This window comes from Teleopsis dalmanni, chromosome 2, assembly GCF_002237135.1.
Source record: "Teleopsis dalmanni isolate 2A chromosome 2, ASM223713v2, whole genome shotgun sequence".
NCBI classification, from domain to species: Eukaryota; Metazoa; Arthropoda; class Insecta; order Diptera; family Diopsidae; genus Teleopsis; species Teleopsis dalmanni.
In genome coordinates, this window is record NC_051847.1 from 230,890,125 (window position 1) to 230,914,400 (window position 24,276).

Below are 24,276 nucleotides of genomic sequence, written 5' to 3' on the forward strand. Positions count from 1 at the left end.
TGAGGAAGACTTTAATTAAAAACTTTTTTCTTTTGACGTTCTGCAACATAATTTTCGACAAAAAGTGTGACATTTTTAATGTTCTGGGGCGAGGAAGGAAGAATCTGTGGTAGATGTTTCACTTTATGTAATGTAATTAAAATGTTTGATGTCATGTGATTTATTTGTAATATGAAAATCATGAAAAATCGCGAAAGAGTTATTAAAAAATTGAAACAGTATAAAGGATAAAAATTCATCAAAAAGAGAAATTTTACATCCTGGCACTCGATTTATAGAGTAAGTCTTTTTAAATTTAAGGTTCGACATGAATAAGGCTCCTTTAAAACACCGCTGTCACTATAAAATTTTAGATAAAAAATTCTTATTCTCATATCTCCAAAATACTCAACATTTCGGTCGTGAAATGTTGAGTAGTCTCTACTCACAAGTAACTTCAGAACGCATTTTGACGTACTCCAGAAACTAATTTTGGATGAAAATCAACTTTTCCGAGAATCAGTTGTTCCTGTTCCTACTCAAAAATATTATGAAGACCTGAAACTTTTTGAAATAAATTTAAAAATTTTGTATAAATAAAAGTAATGTAAATATTTAATATTTGTTGATATTGTTTTATAAATTTTGTTGAATAAAATTCCAAAAAGTAAATCACTTTTTATTACTAAAAAAGTAAATGAATGCCGAAAAAACTCAGAAAAATGAAGCGATTTCGTGGCCCAATCTCGAGATACTCGAATTTTAATTGCTTGCCATTGTTTCTGATAGCGATGAGGGGTATAATGAAAGATGAGCTACATGTCAACAAATAGAAATTGTAGAGTTTTTCTAAAAAAACAAAACATCAATTTTTATATTCTCGGAATGATGTTGAATTCTTAATGTTTATTTTCTGTAAAAAAATAAATGAAAAATTGAATAAACAATGCGATTCCGCCGCTAGACCATTGGTCCGTTGAAGTTTACTCGCTGAACCTTGACAATCTGCTCGGAAGTTGATGTTATAGCGAAGTGTTATTAGCAGCAAAATTACCGCCGAGCGTCAGAAAGCAGGTTGTGCTGCTGGCAGTTTTTGTGGTAAATTCATTAAAAAGGCAATTTCGTAAGGATTTTTATAGATTTCTTGCGGTTTTAACAACTTCGCATTTAAAAGAAATTTAAAGTAGTTAAACTGCCAAGCTCTGGAACAGAATGAATACGCCGTAGGGGACTATTGAGGTTTGACCTGTTTACTGAAAATTTGCATATAGCTGTGATTAAACAATTTTAAATTAAAAACATTTATTTCATTTTTATTTTATTTTATTGTTTTCCCTCTGCAACGCAATAACAATTTTTATTTAAAATTTTGTTTTTCACAACTTTTTTAGTACTCATCAACGCACCAATTTGATGTCAGTAGTAAAACAGCAACTCTTTCCGCTTGGTGCCTTCAGATTCCATCGAATAGTATAGGATCCCATAGGAAACTTATTCTGTATGGGCACAATTATTTCATAATTGTTCGGTTGATCTTTACGTATAGGACATGTTGTGTACTTGCAGGCCTCCCTATCAAATCCTAATAGTGGAGGTTCCTCTGTTTCGCTCTTAACCCAGGTCAAGGAACCCTCGAAGGAATCGGAATCAAACTTTGGCGTGTAATCGAATGACATATTTGAGGGCTTACCGCGTCGCAATTTGCACGCTATATGCTGAGCGGCCTGTGGACAGGGATTGATGCGCACCTCATTTATAATGCACTCTTCGTGATCGGAACCGGGACATAGCTTATAGTCGACTACTTCAGCTAAGCCAAATATGAGCACTGTCAAAAGCACCAGGCACTTTAAGAGTACAATCTTAGAAGAATGCATATTTTATTGTCGAAATTACCGCAGGTCTTTTCGCGTGTACTGCTCGCTTAAAAACACTTGACTTACTAAATTAACACAGCAGTCAATATTCTATTATAAAATATTGACAGAATTCCTACTCAATTTATTTGATGTACTGTCTGCGCTGTATAGTGTCGTCAAATCAGCATGTTAACCTCTTTCGGTCATGCACTGATAAGTGCCTCGAATTCTTCTGATAAGCAAAATGAGATGCTATAAATACTCAGCAAATGTTTAGGAATATTCATGCAGGTTCACATAAATTTTAAATGAACTGATAAGACTTACTTCTTTGGGTGATTTGAGACTAATGTGCATTGAGTAAGTAAGAGTTTGAGTGCCCGTATTGATAAAGCCACATATATCTCATCCTGGCTTAAGATTAGTAAACACAATTAAATAACGATAAGACATTTATCGGACTTGAAGCGGTAATTCAAAAATAAAAATGCTAACTATACCAAGAATCGTGAATAATTAAAAAATTTCAATCACAGTTTATCGTAAATGATTAAGTTTTGTTCTAGTAAAAACTTGTATAAAATTATATGGAACTATATAATTATATGCCTTATATTTAAATTCAAGGATTCTGCGTAACTGCATACCAAGCTCATAACTTAAAATATGGTTCTTACTAATACAAGCAATGGTGCAACTAAATAAGAAGATAAAAAGATCCATCTTCTGAATGCCGATAAGTGTTTAAAATCTATCTTAGTTCTTATATAGACGAGCGTTCGACTTAATAGATGGCTTAAATGCACATCTCGACGTATAGTATAAGGTATTTCATTAAGGTGATTTTCAAAAAAACCCCGCATTAATAACAAGTAATATTAATAATTGCCAGTCAAATATTATAAATTAAAATTAAACAAAATAATTTAATTATGACTCACTTTCAACTTTTTTCTTATCTCTGATTATTACATGCAAACAAGCAAATAATATTTTTAATTTCAAGCTAATTATTTTATTGCAAAGAAAGAACATGACACAAAAAACTAATTGTTACACATGTCACCTTCTAGGAAACGTACAGAGATCTATGTTACTGCCTTGAGATTTTACTTGTCATTAGAACAGCACAGAACATCTTGTTGACAATTTGACGTGCTCCCATACGGCCGTCGTTCTTCGAGCATTTGAAGAAGTTCATATCATATCGTTGTTTACAACGAAAGTACAGACGGACATTCGAATAGCCAAAAAGACGAATATTTGTCAAATCAGACAAGCAACGTCGCAAGTTGTCAGTCATACTTCGCCTTACAATTTTACATAATGCATCAATTGTGCCTGTATGACACTTGAGCCCAGGCAGACGCGCGGCTTACTTAGAAGTGCACCGCATTCTTCCCAACTGGCGTTCCTTCAGTCAGGTCTCCCGGGTGAGCACGATGCGCAGTTGTGCGCCGATTCTGATTACATGCTTGGTGGCATGCCTCATTTGCTAGCAATATCAACAGCTTCGATTGCTTAAGTAGAGTGAGAACCAATCAGTAATTTAACAAATTTAACTTTGAACTTAGGATCTTTAGATTTCAAACATTGTCATATACTCACTTTTTTTAAAAATATTAAATAAGCAATATTTATAAATTATAATTAGTTGACAAATTCCATATTTCCAAACTTTTAATTGCTAAACTTTTGCAACCCGCAAACAACTTAAGTTTGAATTAATGCTATAGTAATTTTGAAAATTTTATCTTACCCTAAGGACTTTGAGGCAGCGTCCTGTATTTTCTTATTCAAAACATGTTTTTCGCCCCGAAAATATGCTGCAAAATTAATAAAAAGTATCTGAAACACAAAACCGGAAAAATCCTTCGTATTCCACTTTTTAACCACAAATTGATAGAAAATTAACAGTGGCTTAATTAACAAGTAAAAATTAACAAAAGTATAGTAAAAAGCAAGTTTTCCGCACGTTTAAAAACTCACACTGATTACCATTTCAGGTGCGCTACACTTAAAAATCGGTAGTTTAGTTTTTCTGAAGTTAAGACCTTTTTATATACAATATATGAACTAAAATTATATCTGTTTCATGAAATGATAATTGGTCTGTTAAATGAACATTTTTTGAAATCGATACTTTAGTATTTGCAAACCTTTTCCCTGGGATTGCTTCTATAAGCAAGTATAATGACAATATATGGCTTTTTTTAACCAGACCACAATTTTTTTAGCAGGTTTCCATCTACTTTATATTCAACATGTATCTGTAATATAAAATATGAAAGCATATCTTCTACTTGAAACAATTGTAATAGGTTACACTCTGACTACTGTATCCGTCTGATCTTCTTGCTCCGCTTCAGTGCCAGTGAAATCCAAATACGACCACACAGTTTACTTAAAAAAATTCAAGACATTTAAGTAAATTTTGAAGACAAACATTTTACTGAAGAGAAAATATTCTAAAATTGCTGTAATAAAATAATTCATTTCAATTATAAACTGGTTTAAGAGTGAATGGGAAGAGTGGCTAGTGAACAGATTTCTGTTCCCACATATAAAAAAACCACTTTAAGATTGAATTAAAAATATCAATAATCAAAAAAGAAGTACTAACGGCTATCCTTTACGGTAGTTATGATTAGTTTAAGTGATGAATTGTTTCTGGTTTCAATATAAATCTAATAATTGGGTAAATTAAAAAGAAAGCAAATTTTACTGGCTGTAGTGTAATATAGTATGTATTGAATTTTTTAATATTGTAAAAAAATGCATAACAAAATTAATTCATCACTTTTTTCTGCAAATACAGAGTACTAAAGAAATTAAAAAAGATATTTTATTACTTAATGAACTTACCACAAATTATGAGGAGGGTTGTTTGCTAAGGGCTTAGAGTAATGGTCACCAAGTTTCTTGCATATATTATGGAAAAATCATTGAGTAACTTCATGCAAGAAGCAAAAATATAACAAAAAAATTATAAATTAATATGCATAAAATGTCAGTTCTATACAAAGGAAAACAAATAAAAATAACTTAAGAAAGCGTCCTCAGCACGAGTCCTTACGAAATAATTACTCACACTTCAGCGACTTTCTAGAGGAGGAAACCCGTGTGAAGCGCACCAAAAAGGTACATTTTTTATTTGCCTTTCGTATCTCTGGAAACGAAAAAAAATTATTAAAAAGTTATTAATTTGCATAAACAAATTTAATCGAGTTAAGTAAATCAAACTTGCTGTACTAATTTTGGACGGCTAACAAGAAGGGAAAGCAATAGAGTACCATTTAAAATTTTTACTTAACTTAAGAACATAATTGATTAGATTTGTTGCCTTTTATAATCACAGCAATATTTTATCCATTCGACACCAGCGAAATCAGATATTTCTCAGGTCAACAACTGCTATGTTACCCGTTTTTTAATAAAGAAATGATACTCATTTCCTGAATAGAAACAACTGCATACACTCTAGAAGATGAAGAAAAAAAAAAGCAATATAGAACCTAATGAGCACGAATCAAACACAATATTTTTACTAAGTAACTTGAGTTCTTTATATTTTTACATCAAATTTATCATTTTATAAATGGACTTTTATATTTGATTTATAATGAATATAAATAGAAGAAATCAATTTAGAAATGATCAGAAATAAAATTTAAGTATTTGTTGTTAAATTTTACATATAGCATTCAAAAATACGTCATAATATTATTATCAGAAATCTAACAGCTCATAAAATAGTTTATTTTAATTTTGCATTTTCTCATCTAATTAGTTCAATTTTTCAAGTTTTTCTTTAATTTAGACAGTTTACATTGTTATTATATTGACAGGATCACTTAAAGCCATAATAAGATCACTATTGTCCATATAACTACAGATGGGAGTCACTATCCCATTACGTCACAAAACTTAAATAATAATATGACCGCATACTTTTGCTTTGAAATAGATTTAGATCTAATAGATAGATTTAGAGGTATATTAATATACAGTTTATTACTTAATACTTCTTAATAACCTTCTTTATATTAATTCTTCAATATCGTAATTCAATGCAGTCGAAGTACATAAACAAATATTTAATTTTAATTTAATTTAAATTTTGTTTAATTTTAATATTGTCACGAATATTTATTGTATAAAAAAACACAATTTTATTTACACTTACATATTTTTCCAAAAAAAGGAAAACATACTTGGGTGTAGGCGTTATTTTTCGAGAAAGACTTCGCTAAAGGTAATGAATGAGTTTTAATTCTAATTGAAAGCACGTCTTCAAAATACAACTGCATAGTCTGGGTGGTCTTCTAACATAAGTAGTCATTGAAGTTAGTTCTGCTGATTTTGCATTTAAAAATATTAATTTACAGCACTGCATGCTCTAAGTGCATCTCTGGAGAACATTGCAGTTCGGGTATTAACAAAAGTTCTGTTTTTTGGGGTAAAGAAGAATTTAATTGAATATTCAATCGAAATTGCTTTCAACGTAATCACAAAATTCACAAGAAAAACAAATATGGATAATCACATTTAAATCTGCGATAACTTCATAACATATCAAGAATTCAACCAAACTTTAACCTTCTTCAATAGTTCACTACCAGAAATGCTCGTAGATCTATTCAAACAGATAAAAACTTTTCTATACTTTGCATTGAGCAAAGTTACACATCTGTTTGCTAAAGCAACTGAAATACTGAATCTAACTTTATTCTAAACTACAAAAGAAATTAAATAATCCGAAGCGCTAACAAATCAACAGCAACTTACGTTGCCGCTGCTGCTGCCACTGCTGTTGTCGTTTTCTTTTGTCGGAGCTGCAATTCTTGAACGTCTACTGAGGAAGGTACAAGTACATTTGCCAAAAGTAAAGCCCGTGAGTATTCTTAAGCCACTTTTGCTGCAACTTCACATTAATTTCAATTTTCAACATGTGAAACTTTTACTTCAAATCCACAAATTGCTTTGGGAAATGAAAAAGACAATTTGGTGGCAAACTTGAAATACGCAATTCCACACACCGAAACACCCACATATCGTTGTTACTACAAGACAGTAAATGAACGAAACCACCTTAGAAGATTTGTTCAGTAGCTCGGAAGAGTATAGTTTCATAACGCAATACTCTATGTTGAGTGCCCAAACCACTCACACATTCTAACGACAACGTCCTTAAGAGTTTCATACCTTGCCAAACTCCAGTTGAATATTGCAATTTCTTGAAAACTTTCTGTTTTCATTTGGTTCCATATCCTTTCAATCAGTGTTTGTCGTTATGCTTGCATATCAATAAATATATTTATTCAACTTGATCCTTGCTTAAATATTACTTATACAAACAATATCACAATCACTTCCGCTAACAAATTCGCTTGTCAATGCATCCGTTTCACAACTTCAACTTTAAGATACAAACTTGGGAAAACAACAACTACAAAAACAGCAAAACGTTGTCGAATTCTAAAGTATGCGAAAGGATTTCAAAAATTCGTACAAACTGCACTTCAATTCCAATTCCAATTTTTTATCTTAACAAAGCACCAGAAAGCGTGCGGATTTCGCACATACACGAGGACTGCACCGTTCTATGGCACTCCAAAAATTTAAATATGGCGCACGCCAAGCGGAAGTAGGAATGATCTGCCTTCGCCAATAGCGAAAATAAAGCAAACAAATTTTACGCTTTGCAAAACTGACGAGGCCACTTAAAAACTGTTTCAGTGTAAAATGTTTGCATGAAAGAAAAATATTTTATGAATCCTTTTACTAAAAAAAAACAAAGAAATAAAGCTTTTAAAGGTAACGCCAGATCCAAAAGCAAACAATAGGGCATCTCTTTCAGTGAACAGAACAGTAGCGCATCACGTTTCCATTTTTCCTCCAAACTTATTCGCTTTCATCGATTAAATACTAATGTGTAAGTAGCGATTTTCTACTATAAAACTTTTTAACCCAAAGTAATATTTAATGGCTTCCAGATTCAAACTCACAAAAGACGACAAGCATCCATATAACACGTCGTTCAATAATGTGTGTGACTAACTAATTAAAACACATTTTTTTGCCAAAATTCGTTTTTATTCATCAACATAGTCCCCTTTTAGGGAGATACAATCATTCCAACGCTTTTGCAATCTTTCGATACCGCCTTTGTAAAACGATTTTTCTTTGCCTTCAAAATAGCCGTTAGTTTCGGCGATTACTTCATCATTTGAGCCAAATCTCCTACCACGGAGCATCTTTTTGAGGTCTGCGAAGAGCCAGTAGTCGCTGGGGGCCAGATCTGGAGAATACGGTGGGTGCGGCAGTAATTCGTAGCTCAATTCGTTCAATTTTGCCATCGTTTTCATCGACTTGTGCATTGTCTTGGTGGAACAAAACTGTTTTCTTTACCATATGAGGCAAGACACGGTGCATTATCTTGGTGGAACAAAACTGTTTTCTTTGCCATATGAGGCCGTTTCTTTGCGATTTCGTCTTTCAAATGCTCCAATAACGCTATATAATAGTCGCTGTTGATGGTCTTCCCCCTCTGGAGATAGTCGATGAATATTATTCCATGCGCATCCCAAAATACAGACGCCATAACCTTGCCAGTCAACTGCTGCGTCTTTGGTCGCTTTGGGCGGCTTTCACCGGATGCATGCCACTCAGCAGACTGCCGATTTGACTCTGGAGTGAAATAGTGGATCCATGTTTCATCCATCGTGATGTACCGACGCAAAAACTCCGACTTATTGTGCGTAAACATGTCCAAACAGCTCTTTGAATCATCGATTCGTTGTTGTTTTTGCTCCGGTGTTAGCAAACGCGGCACCCATTTGGAAAACACTTTTTTCATACTCAAATGTTCGTGTATTATGGTGTGTACACTGCCTGCTGATATCTGTAGAATGTCAGCAATCTCCCTCACTTTTACTTTACGGTCGGACATAATGATTTTCAGTGTTTTTTCAACGTTTTCCGGAATAACAGCGTCATTTGGCCGTCCAGTAGATGGAATGTCATCGGTGTCTGTACGACCACATTTCAATTCGGCATACCAATAACAAATGCTTCTTTTTGATAGAGCAGAGTCCGAATAATGTTTTTCAAGCCACTCCTGGCATTGAACCGTATTTTTTTTCATTAAAAAACAATGATAAAACAGCACGCGGAATTACTTTGTATTTAGTATTAGTGCCGCCATCTATGTGTCAGTCACACACATTATTGAACGACGTGTTATCTTGAAGGCTTTCAAAAGAATGCAGAGTTTACATCCTTCTATTTGTGTATCTATTTTTGTACAACCTTATATCTTATCCAATGAAAGATTGCAGTGAATGAAGTCTTCCATATGAGCTTTCTAATGACTATATTCTCCAACTGCCTCATAACGCAAACACTAGTTCTAACTTTTCTTAATATGTACAAAACTACTTGATTGAAATTGAATGTGTGTTCATTTTGATCGGTTGTGACTTACATATAGCAGTGAATCAGAATTGTGATAGAAATCACAAATTTAACCTGTTACTGTTTGTAGGAAAATGCCATGGCCATTGCTTCTATATAAGAGAAGGAATTATAGAGTACAAGTTCTTTACGGGGAAGTTTTCATAACCATTATTAGTTATATAAGAGAAGGAGTTATAGAGTACAAGTTTCTTAAGGGAAAGTTTTCATGATCATTGTTAGTTTTTAAAGGTATACTTATGCAATTATCTTTGAATCGTTAAAACAAAATTTGATATGAATGCGTTATAGCAGTGCAGCTTCCAAAAACTAACCTTTAAAATTTGAATTCGCCACTGTTGACGTCTGCTCTTAAATAAACTTAAACTATTTGAATCCTTTCGATTTATTTTACGATTATGCCAGTTAACGATTTGTGAATTGCATTTCCGTCATGCTTTCACGACGTAGTGGTTTACTACTTCACTAAGGCCCCTGCCCCACCTTTTCCTTCAGCAACATAATTGTGTAAACAATAAAACTATAAATTCTACTTTTTATTATTATATTTGCTTTTTCTTCATATTTTAATGTACTCAATTTTCTTCATTCTCAATCGTTGTGCAAATAGTTTACTTTTGTGTTCCCTTTCCCTTATGGAGACAGTTTGCTGGGAGAGTTGGCGCTTTTCTTGGTCTCTACTACTCTTGCTTGAGCAAAGATGGGGCTTGAAGTGGTTTAAAGCGAGAAGCGGTTGCATGTGAGGAATTCTTTGTAAGGATATGCAAAAGTTTGTCGTACTAGTAAAACTACTTTAACAAATACGACTTTCAAGGATTTTAACGTTAACTATGCTCATATCCCCTCATCCTGTCGTACGGGCTCATATATTTGCATATTTGTTTTCAAACAAGTTCAGCCATTTTTCTTGGCGTTTCGTTTGTTTCAAGTAATGTGAATTTCTTCTATTTTTATATTGGATACTCAAAGAAAGTAGAAAAGTTGAACGTTGATAAATTTGTAACTTTACGTTTTTCTTATCCAGTATCCTTCAACGGGTTAAAATGAACTTCCGGTGCGTTGCTCTTTTCGGAATTCTGAAGCAGTTCATAACCGCATAAAGAACTTTTGCATATCAGCAACGTAGTTCACATTTTTTGCTTCTAAAATTTGTTAAAAATATAAAGAAATTTCAAAAAAAGTGTATATCTTAAAGAGGAAGCGTTTTATTTATTATCTTTAAGGTAAAAAAAGAATAAACTTAAATATAATAAAGTTACTCAAATCAGTAGAATTTTGAAGTAAATAGTAACTTAAAAATATTTTAAAATGCGAACTCATTTCAATAACCCTAAATGGTGTGGAAATATGGACGATAAAAACAAAAACTTCACCTTTATTCTTAGGAACTAATATAATTAAATCCATAAATCAAGTCGGTCTCAAAGTGGCAAATTTTTCACATCGGGTGGTTGGCTTGAATTTCGGCGCCTGCTGCATGTATTTGTATCTCAAAAGTATGTGATGTTAGTTTTTTACATGCTTAAAGGATCACACCAAAGTATCGGCACAGTTCTCCATGTTGTCCACGTTGTGCCCATGCCTTAATTCGTCTGTGTAAAATACCTTAGGATGTTGCTTCTGATTGTACTCACAATTATGATTAGTTGGCATGTACGCATTATGTCGACATATGGTTACCAAATGTGCCTTCTACAGCTTGTAGTCGGTTATCTCCAGACTATTGCTGATGGCGATTGTTATATCTCATGTACTTAAATTTATTTTGTTTGCTAAATTGTCGAAACTGCAAGATGCTCACCAGCTCAATGCGTTTATGTATTGCCAATGGACTTTGAAATGCCACAACGGTGCAGAGGTGTGAATCGTTATTGCTTCTTTCTTCAGGTTCTGAAATGTTTATAGATTTCATGAACACTACGTACAGGATTTCTGAAAAAGTAGTAAAACTGACTATGTACACACATATGGGCTATTCGTTAATCGCCCTGCAGTACATCCGAGCTATTGTTATGTTTTGCTCTGTTCGCCTTTATTTTTTTTTTGAGAAAAATGTGAACATTTTGCTTAGGTAAATTTAATTTTCGGTTTATTATTGTTTTGCAGCTTACATATATCTACTGTATTATAAGGGCTAATGTCACAAACGCATGCAGACCTTTAAAGTAAACAAAGTGGGCGGGTTGCTCTTTTAGCAAAACAAAAGACATTCAAGGACTCTGTGTGTTTTGATTTCAATTCATCCATCAAAAGGCGATAATTGAAATGAGTTCGAAATTCTGAATGGATTGAAAGCAAGAAACCAAAATTTACTTCAGCCCGCACGTGTGTAAGCACAAATTTTGAATCTAATGTGGCTACGATAATATCTGTCAAGAACAAGCCCCGAAGCTCTTATTACCAATATAAAATTAATTAAATATCAAATATCGAGGACTTATTACTTAAAGTCTATTCCAATTTAAAGATTATTATTACTTATTGTTAAAAGTCAGTCTGAGTTATCTACCTTTATGAAAATGCTATCGTTAATATTTCAGCATTATGAATTAACAAAATATATTACCGAATAATGTGAAATAATTTATTTAATTCGTAAATTAATTGCCTATTTTGTTTCTCTTCGACTTAACTCTGAGTTTTAAATAGAAAAACAAGAACAAATATACTTCTGCTTCCGAAGATACTAGAGATTACTTATTAGTTGCACTTTTACTAAACATAAAGACCTTCCATGGACCTTCTATTCTTTTCGTGATATACAAGAATACTTCGTGATATTTCATTTGACTTACAAAAGTTACGAAATTGGAATGAAATTTTTTTTGTTGAAATTCTGTTAAAAGTTCTATTTGCTCTAGGTAATCCCACAAATGTATCCTTTGGCATAAATAAGAAATTTAATTATAAAATAAAGAGAACTCAGAGTGGGTAATTCCGTTCGCCCCTGTACGATTACATATGATAATTTCAGCAACGGTACAAATTGAATTAAATAAAAAACAAGCTTATATAATTATTTCGCTCAATAAATTTCCACTGAAATTATTACAGCAGCCTGTATGCGTTCGTAATTTGCGCAGAAAAATCTACAAAAATCATTTACGAAAAAATGTGTATTAACAAAACAGAGCAACGGTCCTAAGATACATCTCAACGTAATCACAGAAACACATAAAAAAGATTAAACCGATAAAAGAATCACAAATGGCAGATACTTAAATTCTGCTTAAGAAGTAAGCATCTGACTTTGTGCTTGAAAAGCAGACAACACCTCTAATTTGAATTAAAGAGTTTTCCGCAGAAACGCTTATTGCGAAAGACTACGCAATACGAGTGGAAGGCAATAAAACGCTGCATACAAATTGAACTTAAGGAGAAGCAACCGAGTTACTTCGATTTGTGCTGGGCATTTTCTCAACTAAAAATTATATTGCACTTAGGAATTTGATTTTTATTGGTAATCAGATGACAGTTGTATCATTGGTGGCACGCCTTGCTCACAGGTCGACAGGAGCTGTAGAATGTTTCAGCCAATTATTGAACCAAGTGAATTCACTACGTCAGATTCGACAGTATTAGACAACATAACCAGATTGAAGTAAACAACTGATTCAGTGCTTTGCTCACAAAAGGAGACTGAATAGAGCCAGACAGTAGGATAAAGGCATACGTCGCAGCGTCGTCCGCTGCATCTATTTACGTACATGAATCTGTTTACGTCTGGCTTCTCTTGCGCTAATTCAGAGCCAATGAAATGTTGCAATATTATTTTAAATTGTCCTTTGTATCTGCGCTCTGTGCTTCTGTGTATTGCCGCTGCTCCAGCAAATATCATCATGCGAACGCATCCTTCCAAGTGCCACTTTCGTCCTGATTCTGTCATTTGCGCTTTATCTCGTCCTTGTTGTTAAAAACAAATGAAAAGGTATTCATGCGAATGTGTTCTACGACTGTACGAATGCTACGAGTACTAAGCTGCGTACAAAGATAGTCTCCTTCAAATCTTCATTCTGCTGGAATTGTAAAAATAAAATGAAATTAAATGAAGATTAGTTTTGGTTGAAGATTATTTCTTAAGAAATAAAAATGCAACCGAAAAGAAAAATGAACTCAAGTAAAATGTTTTAATATGGAATGAAAAGTGTTTTCGCTCTGTTGATGTTATTTTTTCTGTTTATGGCATTTGAGGTGGTATTAGGTTTCTTTTTATATGTCATTTAATAGGATTCCATATAAAACCATTTTTACTTTATGTTCGCTGCATGAAACTGGTCTGATTTTAATTTAAGGCAGAAGAGCCATCGAGATATCAGCAATTTACAAGCTACATTTAACATCTTCATTTGAGAAAAATGTTATTTTGTTAGAATTAAAGAAAATTTAAATTATTTTTTGTTTCCAAAAACTTACTAAGTATATGGTAGATATAATAGGAATTTGTTTTCATTGGTAGAACCATATCAACATCATAACAGAGTCTATAAGTTTCGAGATCGGCTCCGTAGTGTAGTATACTTTAACGTGTCCGTTGTTAAGTACCTGCAGTTTACTACGACAAATCAATAACCTTCCAATCGTAAAAGGTTTGTAGTTAGATATTGAGTTAACTGTTTAAATAATTATATTCTAATATTAATAATAAGCTTACTGTATAGTATAAAATAAGAGCGTCTTTTTTGGATAAGCCTTATATTTAATTATAAGTTCATCGTATTTTGTGGATGAATATTGGTATAACATGAAACTCAATATCAATAATTTTAACCATTAAATTTTCAAAAAATATTTAAATTGAAAAGTTTTTAATTACGTTCGTCCCAGTAATAATCTTACTAATAGTCTCTACTTGAATCAACATTGACTGCTTCGGAAGACCAACTCATAATGTCATTGTTCTAAATATGTATTGAAAACATGGTTAAAGTTACTCCTTTTATTGGAAGATATAAATTAGCTTCATTAAATGTTAGGTTGACTCATTCATTTTAATAGTTTTAGTGCAAAATTTCAATTTAGTTGTATGGGTTAACGCAGAGATAGGGAAATAAAAGTTTTTCACCCATTTATGAAGCTCTGAAACACTATTAAATCACCAGAAGTAGTTTTATGTTGTGCTTAGGATATTAATGCTCAATTTAAACAGCACATCGCCGTGAAACAGTATTAATTTCGTGAAGCAGTCCCAACATTGTTACTGTAACAAAATCAAGTTTATGCAAATGATGACAATCGTCCATTCGTGCTGCAGACTTATGAAGTCAATCAACTGCCATTTGTGTACCTTTTAGCGCTGCGTCCTATAGTGCTTAGCAATTATTTCTCTTAATCTTGGATATTTATTTTATATAACTGAAATGATATCATTTATGAGTATTTATTGTGGAAAACTTTAAACCATTCTCAAGTGCAAGCAAAACATCCCTCCAGAAATTATTATAGTTCTCTAACTTGAAAAGAAGCTGCAATGCTGACTGGATCATTAACCTACATTAGTAATTAAAAAAGCGTAAAGTGGATTTATAATAAATTCATTTACATCTTCATGGGACATTCATTTCAATTGATCAAAATTATGCACTTTGTAAACTTAATGAAGATTTGATAGTTTGCATACTAAAAAAATATATTTATCAAACTGAATATTTTAAAAACTTAACTGACAGAAATGCAATCTTCCAAAACGTATGATATCAGCACAAATGAACTAATTTCTTAGCGCAACAACTTCAGTAGCTGAACATTTAACAAACTTCATGAAAAGGATTCAAAATTAAATCTTGTATTTGATGTGCGCCATGTGCTGACGCTTGTCCTTCGAAACTATCCACACGTCAATACACACACCTACACCTACAGTGTAATCTACATCATACCATCGCATACCGAGTTCTGAAGCACTACATTATTTGTATCTATTTTACTGCTTACATTGTTCTTAAGAAATATTATGTGGTTTTCAAGAGTTTACATTTATAGAACAACAACAGCAGATATAATTCCCAAAAGTAAAACTCCGGATTACACAATTTCTTACCCCTTCGTCGCCATTGCGTTATCAGAGAACAACACAGAGGTGAGTGCTCGTCCCGTCTCAGTATGGGCATTGTAAATTGCACTTCTCAATTCGTTGATGTGAAAAATAGAAAATTTTATCTCAAAATCACACACATGTGCTGTTAATATTTCAAATGACTACATAAGCACACAAACAAAGGAATTGTCTTGCTGCAGCTGAAGTAGCACAACAATCACTCGACACATGTGCCAGCTATCTATGCCATATCTAACTTTATTCCACCTAATAGCTTAAGTAGGTAAATGAATTAAGCTCTTGAGGTGTAGTCCAACAAAAGGAAGACAAATTTCTCGGAACACTTTAAGGAGACCACAAGATTTTAAAACGTTCCTCAAGTAAAGGGTGCAGTGTTTTATATGGTCCTTAATGAATCATATTAAAGCCAAGAATTTTATTGTGTCCTATTAATTGTTAGCATCCATGTGTGAGCCCTTGATTTCATTGCTGTAGATTCCGCAGTTAAAAGCACAATTAATAGCTCCTCACTTCTCCTTTCTATTTCCTTTTTGAAAATTTCTTATCAGTTTAATTGCTCACATCAACTTACTCACCAATACTGAAGCAATGGAGTAGAAGTTTCCGAGTGGATTTTGGTCTCAAACAATCTGTCCAAGTTGGTTCGTTCGTCCCCATAAATTTTAATCAATTTCAGCCTGTAAGGTGCACACTTTTCTGTGGCTTTCCCGTTCAGAGTTCAAATATTGTTTAGATAACCGCAAGTTGATGCGAAAGTTAAAATTAAAATTAATTCCTTCGCAGTCGTGCTCACACCAGAGTCGACGAGGCGGCATATTTTCGTCTTTATTTATATTTTCATAAATTTTTTAAATTTGCATTTGTTAATTCTAATTTGTTTTCTTGAGGTGTTTTCGAACAACATTTCAAGTTCTGCCAAAACAAACAATTTTTTATTTTGCCGATTTCGCTAGTGCAGCGAAATATTTAGCGCAGCATTGAACTGCAGACAGAAGTGACGTTCCAGATATTTTGTTTAAATTATTTTTGCCGGCTCGGATTTGTAGAATTTCGCACTCTGTGGGTGGTCGCTGAGAGTACCGAACAAAAGTTCACTAGATTCACTGAACACCTTCTTGCAGGTGTTGCGAAGTTGCCAAACTTAGGAATGATTTTTAACTTAAACTTTCCACATAAATTTATTAACAATAAATAAATATTATCTTTCACTTTCAAATATTTTGTATATGTTTATCATAAATTCAAAAGTTTTTAATATGATTTACTTAATTTGTTCAGTAAGTCAAACTTTGAAAATAAATTAATACTCAATTCAAATATTATTAATCAAACACTGAACTTAATTCTAAACAATTTAATAATTATGAATATAACCCAAGTTCCCAATTCTTTCTACTTTATTCTTATTTATTTTTTACAGTATTAAAAGATTAAATTTATTTTAAAATACTAAATTTATTTCTTAACAAACTTGGCATTTACCTAAATTAATATATACGTATACACGCATACACACGAATTTTAATTAATTTCAACTTCCCGTTCTGATCTTAAACGTTGTTAATATATATATATATATTGGTTCCATACGATGTTCTCAAAGTCCCAAAAATATTTGTCTTCAATTCATTCTGTTACTATGTTACATTCTTTACTCAGTGGGACTAACATCGATTTTAAACTTTCATTTATCCGAATGTCATTGAATAAATGCCCTGTCAAACGCTCCTCGAGATAGATATGTCACTAAAAGAAAGATATACGCTTTAATCGACCGTTCATCACTAAGATACGAATTTTAACAAAATATCTTAAGCTTATATGATGATTATATGATAAATATGATAAGCTTATAGCATACTCACACTGTTTCATTTATGCGGTTTTGCTCTATATAGCCACTAATGAGGAAGATGTACCATACAAAGAGCTTTCATATAAATGACCTCATTATTTATAAATCATCTCGTTTAAAAATGTTAAACACAACCCTTAAAAATAAATTTCCCAAAAGTGACATTTCCAAAATTTGAAATATGTGTCATATGTTTTATATGTGAAATGTAAACAGACAACAGCTGTGCTGTAAATAAACATATTGGAAAAGTAAGTATTTAATAGAATCATTGTTTTCATTGATTGAATATGTAATTGATATATCAAATGCATATAAATTGATATATTAAATATATCAATTATATATTTAATTTTTTCATGTGAAGTTTATAAAAGTTTACAAAAGGTCTGTCAGCTCATTATAACGTGAACGTAAATGACGCAGTGTGAATGCATTATTAACTTACTTAAGTAACATACATGAATTGATGTATTGATTAAACCATTTTGACCTTTTAAACAAATTAAAAAATATGCTTGTATGAAAGTTATGTAATTCACTGTTAATATTAAAAAAGGTGGATATATCTCGGATGCGCGTGAACATTCCTTATCTGCATCGCAACTATAACATACATATCAGGAAGATAAGCGAAACCGTTTTGCACGCTTACTTCTAGCCACAATAAAATATTGGCAAGATCATAATAAGATCAACTTTTAAACCATAAGTTTTTTTAAAAACATCAGATCATCTGGAACTTAAGAGAGGGCAACGCTTGCACAAGTGCCTACAAACTGACAATCTCTCCCATATAGTACCAAAGCAATGAAATTAGTTGACTCTAATGCATTATTTATTAATTTGCTCTAGTTCAATAATTATTTGGATTGTTCATTTGCTTTCTAGTATTCAACATTGTCTCAACCTCTAAATGTACGTATGTATATAACTCTATGTGATAAGCCGCTAAACTTTCCGATGAGATGATATGTTTCTATTAGAAAAATTTTTCTGAAGTAACATTTCTTTATTTTATGTAACTCCAGCATAATAGAGTATCCACATAATAGAGTGGAATTATTATTTATATAAACTACAAAAGCTTAATAATATAACATATGTGTATTTCATTACATAATCAATTACATACTGTCAAAAATTAAAATATTTATTTAAACATAAAGTATACTTAATAATTAAGTTTGGAACTACACTTCCATACCTTACAGAAATTCAAAAATATATAAATACATTGTTTCATGAAAGGTATCCACAGAATTCTGGAAAGGGCTTACTAAATTTCTTCATTGTATATAAGAATGTACTTTCATACAATTTCTATGAAGTCTCTTCCGTATTGGCTGTCACGGCTGTTTCCCAAGCATTTCAATGATGCCTCGTTAAGCCACTTCATTTAACCTAAGATCGTTAAGTTAAATTTAACTCATTCGCATATAATGGATATGTCATGCATATGTCGGAGCTAATGATAATAACGATCAAATTGATGAAGTGTTTAAGCCTTGTCGCCAGCCCAACCACATCATGTGTCTGGCACTCATTTCCACACATAAAATAAAAACAGAATTAAACAAAAAACTTACAACAAATAAAATTAAAACAAATAATTAAGCAAAAAAAAACAACTGACACATTCGGCAGTGCTTTTACTAGAGCATTTCCAGGGAAGTAGTCAAACAAAAACCAAACACACACAAAGGGTATATGAATTGGTCCAGCTTTCCGTGGCAATCAAACGAAACGCTAGCTGAGCCACCGGGTAAAGCTGCGCCGCAGTGTCGTTGCCAGCTTAAAGCACATGAAAATACGCATATGTGCACTGAGCAGATGTAAATTAAATACATTTACAAATAAAATGATTAATTTCAATTTTCGTTGTTGTTTGTTTTTGTTCTTAGGCAGCCACTACTACTTTTACGGGCTCATTTCACAGTTTTTCAGCCTCGGCCCAAGTCAATGTCCTTTCAAACGGCGACTTAATTAAACTGTACGTTTGACACTTTAAATCGCATTTTAACCGTTCAGCTGGAAGCACGAACTGTGGAATTTACTGCTGCTTCACGGCTTCACTGCTTTACTGCTCTTCCACATGCACTTAGATGGCGTCATAAGACTAAAAATAGACCTCAAGTGATTACACTTCTCAGTGTTATTTTTGCGTGCCCACAATTAATAAGTTTGCCTGTTGTGACATATAACAAATACACATGTTGCCTACATGTATTCTGGTTCTACACGTCCCACTAATTGAAAAGAGTAGAGATCTATAAAAGATCTCTGTTGTAATAAACAAGAACATTAATCATGTGTTTACCTATTTTAACCTGCAATATATTTATGTGGTTTATTCATATTATATATAAAATTTATAAATGTATGTACTTGTTACCCAATTTTTCAAACACGAAATTCAAAAACACAACCTATCTTATATTTAAAGTATTTTTCTACTGCAATTTGAGTCTCCTTTCTTCACACCCTTTTGCATAAATTGTCTTTGATGACATTGCTTTTAGCAGGCGCATATTTTGACTCAATAGGGATCACGTACAAAACATGAATCTATTCAGTCTTCAGAGCAAGACATCATTGAACACATTCTACTTATTTGGATCAGTTAGTCTTTAGGTACGTCTACACATAATTAAGACGTCTTTGGTAATAGATTAATAAGTTTCTAAATAGGAATATTATCGAACTCAACACATTTATTTCCTTGATGAGAAACCGGATTTGGAAACATTTTGTTCCTCAAGCAAAAACTAATTCTCAAAAATCAGGCAATCCAGTGTATCCAAGTCTAATCTCTTACTTATATTCTATAGCACTTGCATCAATCCATCATAGTTTGATCTTGCCGTATCAATAATCGGCTTTATTAAGACTATATAATCATAATTAATTTAAGAAATGTATTCGTCCTCTCCAATGCACTTTCTTAATATATCAATACATAAAAATATTAATATAACTTTTCCATTTAATCGTTATGTGATTAAAAAAGGTATTATTGATCTATATCTCCGGTTATATTGTTATACTAATATACAGCATAATTTTGTTCAGAAATATATTAATAAACCCAAACATTTTTTAAAAGGAGGAACGATATATTAGGTATAGTTTTTATATCAGTTCTGTGGGAGAACACATATTTTTCTTCAAATATATAACTGTCTTGTTTTAGATAAGTTTGTTTTGTTTTGCCAATTGTTTTTTGAACTGTACCATTATGATTTCACTATCTAAAAATAAGAACCCAATCTAATTTTATATAAAAGTCAAAAAACACATAGATCCTCTTCTGCTTCGGAAATCATCAATGACTTGAGTTGCCTTTCGAAAAGTCTTCCTTTTCAGTTCATAATTTTAAATATGTTTGCACCTTTTATAGAAAATAATATGCTCTTAACAAATTGTAATCCATTATGTGACAGAATCACAGTTACAGAATTTTAATAATAGCATCAACACTATTTTCGCATCATCGCATCCACCACCTTGGTATCGGTTTTTAGGAATAATTTATTTAAGACCAATAAAAATGTCCTACTACCTCCAACCGCTGTGCAGTGGATTCAATTAATTAATCTAATTTAAATATTCGTGCTTTCTGAATTGGATTTCAATGCTATAACTGCAACCACTGCGGGTTAGCTGGACGTGTATGAAGTTCCATGCATGCCAGGAACTCTATACGTGCAACAAATGTTCGCTTTTAAATCTTTAAGCTCATCAAATTCGATGTTTTTCCATGGCACAAGTGGAAACGATTATGCATAATCACTTTTTCCAGGTTGATCAGGCATATTTTAGCATAATGAAAAGCTGCCAACTCTGAAATAAGGGCTGTAATAAAATGACAACGGATTTTTGGATTTTACATTAAAGTGTTTGAGTAAATCCGGTTTTATTTTCCATTGCACGTAGAACAACATCCCTTCACCCTTTACATACCATCAAAAAAGTAGAAAAATCAGTTTAGAAAGTGTTTACCTTTAACGGCAAAATGTTTCCATTTTTAATTTGTGCGAATTGAGCTATTCATGCACCGCGCGTCTTCACCCCATTTGCAGATTTTCTGATGTTAAACTGCGGAGAACAGAAAACAGAGGACAGAAGTGAAGGACTAAAGGAGTAAAGGAGTAAAGCCGAAACTCAGCAAACTGTAGCTAAACTTCAAGCGGAAATGTGGCTTAAATGGCATTTTGTGTAGTGAAAGTGCAATCAGGCATTTTGTCTGGCAAAGCCGAAATGTGAAGCCGAAAAAAGAATTGCAAATCTCATAAATGTAAGCAAACCGCATCCAAGCATCAAAAAAATTACAATTCGAAACACTAAAACAATAACCAAAACTGCAAAAGTGTATGAAGCAGTCAAAAAATTGCTTCCGAAAATTGCACCGAAAATGTTGTTGACGAATCCCAACTTCAGCATTTTGGGTCTTTTTTATTAATTTTTTGTTAGGTCATTGCAAGCTACAAAGTCGGACTTTTATTTCCATTTCATTTCTCCCGTAGCAATACTGATATGTTTTAGTATCGAATTCCAATCTGACATGAGCATCATGTATCCTACTGCCAAACGCAAAGGATTAACATCCAAAAAGGTGAAATCAATCGCAACGTGCGCCAGTTTCAGCCGTTGCAGCATCGAAGAGTGACTAACGAGAACCAGGGGCAGAGCACGAAATATAAGGGCAGCAACAACAGGAACTGCTGGAATTGCAGTATCAGCGATTTTGATTTACTCACTCACAGAAGCCCGCGAGACAAGCCATCTGTCAGCTTCGGAATTGCCATTGGCTTTGCAGCTCAGCCGGGAAAGGGTTGATACTGGCAGCTTCTTTGTTGTTTCTTTAGTTAACCGGTGTAACTGACAAATGCAACTTTTTTGGATTGTTGGTTATGCACCCTGGAGCAAATAACAACAAAAAGCTTATGGTTTTAAAAAACTACAAGTCGATGTGACAAAAAACAAAGCTCGAATCATCTGTGATTGTGACAGGACATTTAGATTTTTAATTACCTGTGCATAAGTGTGATGACAAACATGTGTGGAATACGAAATTGGAAACGTTACTTGTACAGGATTCAACTGAAATTTGGTTAGATGCAAGGCAAAGTAATCAGAAAATAACTAATATGTTATCTATACAAACTTAAAAAAAACTTACCAGAAAGCAATAATAAAAGAAAATGAGAACTAATTGTCATTTTCGCACATAAGCCTTAAGATATATTCAAAAGTCATGAAGATATAAGTGAATTCTTATAAAATTTCATTATTTAAATGTATCAATAAGAATAAACTAAAGTGATTTTCTGATATTAAGAAAATATAAAGTATATTAGAGATGTGGAGCTCTAATACATAAATGACAAAACTAATCAATATTGAAAGAAATCTTTAACCAGACAGAAACCAGATGAGTTATAAAATGTTATTTCATTGTAATACTTTATTCAGTACACTGAACAGTGTTTTTTAATGGATATGTTTCGGCATTTCAATTCCTAAGCTTCAGGAGGATGTCAATATACCTATAACATATGTAGGTAATTACGGGTACACATCAGAAGTCCTTATAGAGTATAACAATGTACTCAATCAACTGACCACCTACAACCAGGTCTCTCCGATTTGAGTATAAGAACATAAAGGACATGAAGGCAACGAAAAGGCGGACCTTTATGCCAAAAAAGGGGCAAAAAAACCATTCATCGGCCCAACTCCCTTCTTTAGCTTCAATAAAAAGCACATAAAACAGGAGACCAAAAAATGGACCCAACAAAGTGTCATTGAAAATTGGATTGACCTAAATCATTTCAAAAAATAATAAGAAGAGTCTAAAGTCATTCTCTGGTGTACTAACAGACCACATTACCTATAATAAACACCTACACAAAATAGGTGTATCCGACATAAATATTTGCAGATTCTGCTGTAATAAGGAAGAGTCTATGAAACATCAGATAACAAACTGTAATGAACTAGGCCACAGAAGAAACAAAATTTTAGGTGCATACAAGTAGAGGATGAAGACTTTCAAAAACTCCCTCCGAAGGCGCTGGTTCGATTCCTAGAGATACCAAATGTCTAAATACAAAGGGGTGCACAATAGATCAAGCTGGTCAAGACCTAAGCTAAGCCGAACCCATAAACCATTACCATTACCATTACCATTATGGGAACATATTCAATACTATGCACAAAAACTTATGCACACATCGAACCCTAAATGCATTTCTTCAAAGATATTAATCTCCATCCATGACTTTCTTAAGTTTAAGCTTGTTTGATTTCCTGGTCCAAAGAAACACCTCTAGCTCAATGCATCTTGATTGCTAGATCATTCTAAATAGCATATTGATATTCTTAGCATACATAACTATATTATCAGAACAACATAACATATACTCAAATACTATTACTCTACAAATTATAACCTCGATCTTTGCAAAGGTCAGAGAAACCTATGCTCACTTTTGAGCAATAGATCTATTACAATTGTAAAGATCATATTGTAAGGCAAATCCGTGATATTTCTCATATTATTCAGAGTCAAAATCATAAAGATTGAAAAATAGGAAATTTAGAGGATTTTTAAAAGATCTTCATTTGTAGGGCTATTATGTGATACTTTTTAATATCAGCAGCTTATCTTCGGACTCTGTGATACATAGTTTCTAAGTGTGTTTCTTTCTATCCTTCTGCAATTATTGTGCAATAAACATTATATAACCCAACATAAGATCATCAGAACTTTTTTCATAATTGGTAAACAATTTAAAAAATTATGGAAACTAAAACCTTTTCGATTATGTATGAAATTCTTCAAAATTTATGAAACCTAACACTCATAATCGCACACAATGAGTACAAAATGTTTGTATTTCAACAATTCTGCCAAAAAGCAAGAATCGAATAATGGAAGGATTAGTGTTGGTAAGAAATATGAGCTCAGTGGCATGAGCCAGTCTGGCGCTTGACTCACTTACGTGAAAGAAAAGGTGTCGTTTCCGAAATTCTCTTTTTGCTTCCAA

At 32.7% G+C, this 24,276-nt stretch overlaps 1 protein-coding gene across 1 annotated transcript; it reads right to left on the reverse strand.

Moving 5' to 3' along the window:
• Positions 1–1,293: 1,293 nt before the first annotated feature.
• LOC119680638 (MD-2-related lipid-recognition protein-like) lies at positions 1,294–1,946 on the reverse strand. The gene has a single exon (XM_038093561.1). The coding sequence runs from the start codon at positions 1,854–1,856 to the stop codon at positions 1,377–1,379; it is 480 nt and encodes a 159-aa protein (XP_037949489.1). The 5' UTR covers positions 1,857–1,946; the 3' UTR covers positions 1,294–1,376.
• Between the last annotated feature and the right edge of the window lie 22,330 nt (positions 1,947–24,276).